The following is a 10,000-nucleotide window of genomic DNA, read 5'->3' as shown; positions in this document are numbered from 1 at the left end:
CTATAAATCATTGTTTTGAATGAGAGTAAGGAAAGCAAGAGGTGTTTGAAGCCAATGAGGATTGCGGTCAACCAGAACTATAGTGTGACCCTTATCAAACTTTCCTTTGGGCTGATGTCGGGGTGCATGGTTAGACATACTAACAGTCCCACAGGCATTTGTCCGACAACACCGTCGCTCCCGACATGCGTGGCCGGTTACAAGTAACCAGCCGGGTTAAAACTCACCTGTGGTTCCAGACATGCGTGGCAGGGTAAAACTAACCCGTGGAAGGTTAAAACTAACCTGTGGCTTCCTGTTAGGTTTAGGGTTGGGTTTTGGGTAGGGAGTCGGACTAATGCCTGTCGGACCTTTAGTACGTCTGACCAAACACATGCACCCCTGATATCAACCAGAAGTTGAGTTGGTAAAAAGAAAATAACTGTAATGACACCCAGCACCATGAAAAAAACTGAAGACAATTGATTTCCTTAATGATAGAGCTGGGTTATATTTCAGTAGCTTGCATATAAAGTTTTATGTTGCGTTGAGATTGAGCTAGTAAAATGGGCACCTTATTAATTTACTAAATGAGGCTATGCATGTGACATCATCATCATACCCGAAGTTATTCCGGGAACGCCTACCGAGTAGCAAAAATAAAACGACTTTCTGACCTCGACATCCCATACAGCACATCCAAACAGAAAAGTCCTATGTGATTGCATTAAATTATGTTAAACGACGTTAAACTCACTTTGCCACTCACTTTATGCATGCGCATACCCTCTATTTCTACTTCACTTAGAACAGAAATAAAGTGAGTTGACTCTTCTGCACAGCATTCCCAACCAAAGTGACATTTACACTGTAGTCACCCAGCAATGGGTACCACTGTGATGTACTGAGATAAAAGTATCTTTTGTAGCGTATTGTGACCTGTATCTCTAAGTTACACTCCCCCAAAAATGTATGTATATTAATAAATGAGTGTACTGCTACAATATCCTAGCAAACCTTTTAGGACGCTGTATGGTTTCGATCACAAATGCCCAAATGGTGACGTACTGACACGTTGCACTGCTAATGAAGTAATGATGTCACATGGGCTCACTGTGCTTAACGAGAGCCTAATGAATGGTGGAACCGACCACTCGCCAAGGCTCTCTCTAGAGTAAACACCAACGGCAAGGAACCATCACTTTACAACAGCATGGAAGCAGGGACGAGATGACACCATACACACCCAAACAGGCTCGCTCGCTCGCGCACGCACGCACGCTCGCACACGCACGCACGCACGCTCGCGCACGCACGCACACACGCACACACGCACAAAATAAAAAAATATGCATATTTTAGAGACACACATTGCACAAAGCCCAAAATTACGAGGCACTCACATCTGCCGTTCAACATCATTTGATGATGAGATATGGTGTATGTATGTTTCAGGGGAGTGTTTGTACATGGCTTTCATGGCAATTCTGATTGGTCAGGTTTGTAACTGCAATTCGAAACAACACTGACTGAAAGACACTCTAACATGCGCGCGCGCACACACACGCACACACACACACACACACACACACACACACACACACACACATAAGACAGACAGACCCCCCCCACACACACACACACTCACACACAGACAAACATACCCAAACACAAACAGACATATAAAACACTGTCAACCACAGACAGACACGAGTACACAATGATGCAGTGGGCGTAACACAATCACACTTGCAAACAACTCAAGCCACATTATGCACTCGCAAACCAACACTTGCATTTGTCATACACGAATACACACAGACGAACGTCCTCCTGGCGTGCTAGTGCACACACGCACATGTGCACAGAGTGCGGCACATGCGTGCACACACGGAATACCACAGTGACACTAAACACAGCTCCACGCTCCCATAACTCAGAGTTAAACAAAGGGCTTGAGGTTGTACAAAGGTTTGATGAGGCTGCTTTGTTTTACAAAGGAAGAATCCAACCTCAACTATTTAACTCGGAGAGTGAACAAATGGAACCAAATGGACCCTGTGCGGGTCCATTTGGTTCCATTTGCCCGCTCTCAGAGTTATGCCAACACACATGATTTTACAGTGTACAGTACACACAGGCCGCAACTATGCATGCAAACAGCTTGATCAAAGGGTTGATTGGATTAAGACAGGCTTTCAGGCCAAGGTGTCGTTGCTCACAGACACGACCAGACAGACTAGCATGGAACAATATACTATACATATTTCCCACAACACTTCACCATACAGTACACACAGGCCGCAACTATGCATGCAAACACACACGCACTTCACCATACTGTACAGCACAATCCAAACAACCACTGTACATACAAGATAGAAGGGTACAATGAAGTACTGTAATGCATCAACAAAGGCGTCAAGTAAAAAGTATACAGTGTACTTTATGCTAGCATATTGTCTGCAAATTACAGTGTCTATAAATTACAGTATTATTTATGTTTCTATATGCGCACAACAAGTACAGTACAGGCCTGTATGTGTTGGAACAATGTGAATGGCTGTGCATGTGTTCTGTCCGCCATAGTGTTGGGCTTCCAATGAAGAAAAGATTGAGGTTGGGGATAGGCTTTTAGAGGTTGGGGATAGGCTTTAAGACGTTTGGTTTATGGGTTGGAGTTATTCTGTCTGATTAATACTCGTCATGTTGGCTTAGGGTCAGAAATGGCCAACAATGTTGATGTCCTCACAAGCATGGTAATAAAAACGTGTGTGTGTGTGTGTGTGTGTGTGTGTGTGTGTGTGTGTGTGTGTGTGTGTGTGTGTGTGTCTGTGTGTGTGTGTGTGTGTGTTAAAGTATACCGTTGGGGTGTGAGCTAACAGCTAATCAGCTACAGACAGGAAGTGCATAAATCAGCAGCCGAGGACCATCACCCCGTAAATCAACACCAGTGAATGGTATTACCGCATCGCCGGGTGGGGGTGTGTGTGTGTGAGAGAGAGAGTGCGTGTGTGCATGCGAGTGTGCATGCGTGTGTGACAGTGTGTGTGTGTGTGTGTGTGTGTGTGTGTGTGTGTGTGTGTTTCATGCTGATACATGCATGGCCGTCTGTGAGCATGTGAGACTGAATGTGAGAGTATATGCTGTCCTGTGTGTGTGTGTGTGTGTGTGTGTGTGTGTGTGTGTGTGTATGTTGAGAGAGAGAGAGAGTTTCCAAGACTGTTTGTTGTAGATGGTGTGTGTGTGTGTGTGTGTGTGTGTGTGTGTGTGTGTGTGTGTGTGTGTGTGTGTGTGTGTGTGTGTGTGTGTGTGTGTGCGCGTGTTAGGCTGTGCAACAGTGACACTTGGTGGTTAAAAAACGCTACTTCCGTGCTCGGACACAGCCAGAGACACACATTGCTGGGCAATGGAGTGGCTGCACCACTCAAAAACCTCTTAAAACAGCATACAGAAAAAACACCAAAAACTATTCCCAAGTACCCACATGATGCCTACTGTAGCACACAGGCATAGTGTGCTCTCTACAATCTAGATTGTGTGTGCCTTTCAATATATTCACACATCTAGAATAGCTGCATGTGTTTATGTGTCTGACGCCTGTGTGTGTGTGTGTGTGTGTGTGTGTGTGTGTGTGTGTGTGTGTGTGTGTGTGTGTGTGTGTGTGTGTGTCTGACCTGGCGGTAGGTGCCCTCCATCAACGTGTCCAGGTTCTGGAGCGGAGCGGGGGTCTTGTCCTTGAAGCGGGTCAGCAGGCGCCGCTGGATGGCTCTGAACTGGACCGCTCGCTCTGACAGGAGGTCCTGGTACTTCTGAGCACTCACACGCAGCTGGAGCGCACACACACACACACACGCACACGCACACGCACGCACACACACACACACACACACACACAGTGTTTTTTTTTATTATAGTAGATTATATACAATTATAATGTATTAAGGCATATACGTCTTATTAGCCAGCGATCATTTTAAGGAGATGACTACACTACCAAGTTTAAATTGTTATATTAAAATGGCTGAACATTGTCTATTAGCATCCCCTTCCTGTCATCATAAGAGACTGTACTGTAAGAGCACGGGGTCCAGTCGCAGTTGAGTGACTTGCTCGAGGGCATGGCAACCACCGAACATTGTGCATCATTTGAAGACAGCTGAAAGAGGGCTTGTTTTGTACCTGGAAGTGGTTGTCCACAGCCTGGAAGTACTCAGCCAGGGGCAGAGGTCCTGCGAAGCTGCTCCTGAAGTCCTGGACACCCAGCTTGGAGAAGTGAAGGTCAAAACGCTCCACCAGCTCCTTCACTACCAGCCACATGTCCTCCAAGCTGTCACTCTGCACACGGTAGCGCTCTGACCAGGAACACACATACAGGACATGTACTTCAAATTCGCCCATTCACACACCGATGACGGTGGGGAAACCAATGCAAGGCACCAACCTCCTGCTCATCGGGAGCAGTTAGCAGTTCAGTGTCTGTGACACTTCGACACTTTGCCAGGAGTAGCCGGGAATCGAACCTGGAACCTTCGGATTCCAAGACGGCCACTCACGCACGCACGCACGCACGCACGCACGCACGCACGCACGCACGCACGCACGCACGCACGCACGCACGCACGCACGCACGCACGCACGCACGCACGCACGCACGCACGCTGGATTGGATTTCGCTGCCCCCGAAGTTGTGGGCACTAATCACGTATGCAAAAATGGGGTGGGTTTATCACCAGACGCATGTTATATTAAAATGGCAGAACATTGTCTATTAGCATCCCCGTCCTATCATCATAAGAGACATAAGAGCATGGGGTCCAGTCACAGTTGAGTGACTTGCTCGAGGGCACGCACGCACGCACTCACACGCTGGATTGGATTTCACTGCCCCCGAAGTTGTGGGGCACTAATCAGTAATCATGTATGCAAGAATGGGGCGGGTTTATCACCAGAGGCATTTTTTTATCAGCCCCTTGGAAATCCAGGTTTCACACAGAGATTCTAGACTAATATCTACGCAATGATATTAGTCTGGCCACGCCAGGCTAGAGCCACACCACCTACACCTACACCTACACTGTGACATGACAGCAGAGATAGCAACACTACAGAGCTGCACACAGTACACTGATGCTGGTGGACCAGAGGGAGTGGGAGGTGGTCCACACATTGCAATCGCAGTTTGCTCGGCTTGCATGTTAGGGTCTTTTGTGTGACCCTGTGTGTGTGTGTGTGTGTGTGTGTGTGTGTGTGTGTGTGTGTGTGTGTGTGTGTGTAGAGCTTACGGGAGGTCTTCGAGGTCAGCACGGAGACTCTGGCTCCTGACAGGAACTGGAAAGCCAGACTGTGCCCTTCCTTATCCTCTGACTGCTGTGCAAATTCTACAGGGAAAGGAATGAGAGAGTGGCAGAAGCATTGGATAGAGAGACAGAGAGAGAGAGAGAGAGAGAGAGAGAGAGAGAGAAATAAAAGAAGTGAGCGAGGATGGAAGTCAAGAGAAACAGACACAAAGACAGAGAGGGAAAGGGAAGGGGATACAGATCGAGATAAAGAGAAAAAAGAGATGCGATGGACAGAGAGTGACACATAAAAGAGAGGGCAGAAAGAAGGAAAGAGTAAACATAATATTAAACCTGTCATCCGCACGCGCACACACACACACACACACACACACACACACACACACACACACACACACACACACACACAGTCACACACACAGTCACACACACACACACACACACACACACACACACACACACACACACACACTAGGGCATTAAGCAACTAGTCGACTAGTCGACTAGTAAATCCACTAGTCGACCTTGCTGGTACCAGTCGACTAGTTGATAAGAAAAAAAAAAGAAGAAAAAACGTTTTTTTTTTGGTTTGTTTTTTTAGATTATAGTTATAGTCACCAATGTACACAGTTTTTAAATGTACAAATATTATTTTATTATTTTTAAACATAAAAGGTGGTTTAACGACTAGTCGACTAGTAAACTAGGCAACTAGTCAACTAGTAAAAATGACTAGAAGTGAATGCCCTAACACACACACACACACAGTAAACAAAGGAAAATAATTATGTCATTGAATACACTTATTTTTAAGTGGTGCAACCACTTTATTAAGTAGCTTTGTGTGTGGCTGCCTGGCTGGGTCTGAGCACAAAAATAGCATTTGGTTGGTTTTCAAAACCAAGTGTCACTGTTGTGCAGCCTTACACACATACATATTAACTGTATATATGATGATTTCCGGTGTATCAGTACAGTACAGTACAGTAGAGTAGAGGGACCCCCTGGGGACCCCCACACGGTAACTGTCATTTCTCAACCATTTCGGGCGCGGGCGGCTCGCCGGAACCGGGCTGCCCCCCTGGGCGCGTTCCACAGGTGTGATTTTATGTATTTTGTACTTACACATAATGACACAACACAAACCAAGACAGCACAGTATGTGCATGGGTATTGTTATTTACTATGGAAACGTCCATTTCCCGTCAGTCAGTCACTTATTATCCCCATAGATGGTCTTGTGACATCATCAGGGATGGAGATCCCTGATGTCATAGTAAATGTGACCTGCTGTCGCAATTAAGCCCATATATGGAGATCCCTGATGTCGTCAATATCGGCCAGCAACTCTACATCTGACCTCAAACCTCAAACCCTTAGACCTCCATTCTCCATATGGATACATATTCCATATGTTGATCCTTCCCCATCCATCCTTCCTCTTCAATGTCTCCCTTTTAACTTATTCCTGTCCATTCAAATTTCCAACTCTAGACGGGCCAAGTTATTAGTGCAGCCATGCCCGGCAGCCGCCGAAATCGAGTTTAGGCCCGGCCCTACCTGGGCCCTCATCAAACCCTGTACACTCAAGAGAATGTCCCCGCTACCATATAGGTAGCTGACCTGTTCTGACATTCCATATGTTGATCTGACCTCATCAAACCCTGTACACTCAAGACATGCTCCTTATATGGCCAGTACAGATTTTATTCCATATGTTGATCTGACCCGCCAAAGCGCCAGCGCTCGCCCAGCAGTCTGCCGTCAACGAGGCGGAAGCGTGCACGCAACCTCGCTTCAAGTTCTCGCCCTTAGGCGTCTTACTGGTTAGTGTGTGCATGTCAGAGTAGAGTGTGTGGAGACACCAGAGCTATACTGTAGTGTGTGCCTGTCAGAGTAGAGTGTGTGGAGACACCAGAGCTATACTGTAGTGTGTGCCTGTCAGAGTAGTGTGTGGAGACACCAGAGCTATACTGTAGTGTGTGCCTGTCAGAGTAGAGTGTGTGGAGACACCAGAGCTATACTGTAGTGTGTGCCTGTCAGAGTAGAGTGTGTGGAGACACCAGAGCTATACTGTAGTGTGTGCCTGTCAGAGTAGAGTGTGTGGAGACACCAGAGCTATACTGTAGTGTGTGCCTGTCAGAGTAGAGTGTGTGGAGACACCAGTAGAGTGTGTGGAGACACCAGAGCTATACTGTAGTGTGTGCCTGTCAGAGTAGAGTGTGTGGAGACACCAGTAGAGTGTGTGGAGACACCAGAGCTATACTGTAGTGTAGATTTCTACTATGGGAACAGGATCAGGATTGTCAGGATTGCTGAACCACACACAAAAAAACAAACTGTAACTGTCCACCCAAAAACACAGTAGACTAACGAACGATTAAATGATTAGATTATTAATCATTAAATTAAATCATTAAATCATTAAAACGATTAAACACAAATGATTAAATAGCATGTTTCTGTATTCCTCTCTCGGATGAGTCCCCTCCCAGCAACCACCCCCTCCCGCCTCTCTCTCTCGCTCTCTCTCTCTGTGATTTACACTTTTTAATTTCAAGGACCCTAGTGTTATATACCTATATATGTTTATCTGTGGGACCTGAACCAAATGGACGTGCATGTTAATTTGGTTTAATTTGTACTGTACATACTCTCTGAGTTACAGCCCCATCCGGGTCCAATCGGATCCTAACTATCAATCATTTAGCTGGAGACCCCCTCCTCGGACCACCTCAAGGGAATCCTACAGGCAGGGAGTCTCTACATGTCTCTCTCTGTCTCTCTGTCTGTCTGTCTCTCTCTCTCTCTCTCTCTCTCTGTCTCTCTCTCTCTCTCTCTGTTACCTGGGAAGACTCTTGAAATGGACAGGAGGTTACCTGGGAAGACTGTGTTGAGGTTGACAGGAGGTTACCTGGGAAGACTGTGTTGAGGTTGACAGGAGGTTACCTGGGAAGACTGTGTTGAGGTTGACAGGAGGTTGGTTGGTGTCCACAGTGATCTTGTACTGGGCGCTCTTGGCAGGAGAGGAGGGCAGACAGACCAGATGGAGGGGCAGAGAGAATTTACACTGGACCACTCGGGGAACACCTGACAAGAGAGACAGAGGAGTGAGACCACATCATGGAGACCAGAGGAGAGGAGGGGAGGAGAGACCAGGGGAGATGAGAGGAGACCAGATGAGAGGAGGGCAGACAGACCAGATGGAGGGGCAGAGAGAATTTACACTGGACCACTCGGGGAACACCTGACAAGAAAGACAGAGGAGTGAGACCACATCATGGAGACCAGAGGAGAGGAGGGGAGGAGAGACCAGGGGAGATGAGAGGAGACCAGATGAGAGGAGGGCAGACAGACCAGATGCAGGGGCAGAGAGAATTTACACTGGACCACTCGGGGAACACCTGCCAAGAGAGACAGAGGAGTGAGACCACATCATGGAGTGTGTATGAGTGTGTTGTTCTGCTGTTCACTTAGAAAGGGCCAGTTCTGGGTTGACTGAGTGCGTCGCTCGCTCGCACGCACGCACTACACAATAGGTATATAATACAGTATGCATACGCTATTCCTGTATGTCACATTATGCCAGATGCATAGAATGTATAGTTTGAGACAAACGGAAACAATACTAATAGACAGACTTTCATTATATCGTGTTTAACAACAATGTCAGACAGACACACTCATTGCTCTAAAAGGTAAATAAAATGACAAGTGAATGGCTCCTGCAGGGCCTTGGATTCCAGGTTGGGAGCCCAAAGACAACAGAGGTTCCAACATCTCCCTTGTAGCTCCTTCCCTGCAAACAAGGCTAAGAACACAGCCCACTTCCTCTTTAAGTGGCGCCCACCTCCACCCAGATCCCTCGCGGCAAATTAGACAGGATAGAAACATCAACGCTACGGCTTACTCTCCAAACAATCCTCCCCTGGGTTTATTAACACGGCAAACATTGGAGATATTCATATTTCATGCACATTGGATTGTGCTAAAGGAACTCGAGACTCAACATCAACATCTCCCGGGACTGAGGCGATGTTTCTGGAGGATTGTTTTGGTTGTAACGGAAATTTCTAGTCCAAGCTTCTGGAAGAGGGGAAGGGAGAGGAGGGGAGGGGAGGGGAGGGGAGGGGAGGGGAGGGGAGGGGAGGAGAGGAGAGACTAGGGGAGAGGAGACCAGGGGAGATGAGGGGAGGGGAGGAGAGACTAGGGGAGATGAGAGGAGAGGAGGGGAGGGGAGGAGAGACTAGGGGAGATGAGAGGAGAGGAGGGGAGGGGAGGGGAGGAGAGACTAGGGAAGATGAGAGGAGAGGAGGGGAGGGGAGGGGAGGGGAGACCAGGGGAGATGAGAGGAGAGGAGACCAGAGGAGAGGAGAGGAGGAGAGGAGAGGAGAGACTATAGGGAAGATGAGAGGAGAGGAGACCAGAGGAGAGGAGGGGAGGGGAGGAGAGACTAGGGAAGATGAGAGGAGAGGAGACCAGAGGAGAGGAGGGGAGACCAGGGGAGAGGAGGGGAGGGGAGGAGAGACCAGGGGAGATGAGAGGAGAGGAGACCAGAGGAGAGGAGGGGAGAGGAGGGGAGGGGAGGAGAGACCAGGGAAGATGAGAGGAGAGGAGACCAGAGGAGGGGAGGGGAGGAGAGACTAGGGGAGATGAGAGGAGAGGAGACCAGAGGAGAGGAGGGGAGACCAGGGGAGAGGAGGGGAGGGGAGGAGAGACCA

At 48.0% G+C, this 10,000-nt stretch overlaps 1 protein-coding gene across 1 annotated transcript in view; it reads right to left on the bottom strand.

The window, feature by feature from the left end:
- bbs9 (Bardet-Biedl syndrome 9) overlaps window positions 1-10,000 on the bottom strand; it is a 226,661-nt gene that overhangs the window by 152,476 nt on the left and 64,185 nt on the right. The window contains exons 15-18 of the mRNA XM_079504326.1: window positions 8,229-8,369; window positions 5,265-5,360; window positions 4,162-4,334; window positions 3,657-3,809 (exon numbers count right to left, since the gene is read on the bottom strand). Coding sequence (XP_079360452.1) covers window positions 3,657-3,809; window positions 4,162-4,334; window positions 5,265-5,360; window positions 8,229-8,369 — 563 coding nt within the window. The remainder of the gene's footprint in view (window positions 1-3,656; window positions 3,810-4,161; window positions 4,335-5,264; window positions 5,361-8,228; window positions 8,370-10,000) is intronic.

Source organism: Electrona antarctica (assembly GCF_951216825.1).
Source record: "Electrona antarctica genome assembly, chromosome: 6".
NCBI classification, from domain to species: domain Eukaryota; kingdom Metazoa; phylum Chordata; class Actinopteri; order Myctophiformes; family Myctophidae; genus Electrona; species Electrona antarctica.
Note: the sequence above shows the minus strand (reverse complement) of the source record. Positions and strands in the feature narration are given on the sequence as shown.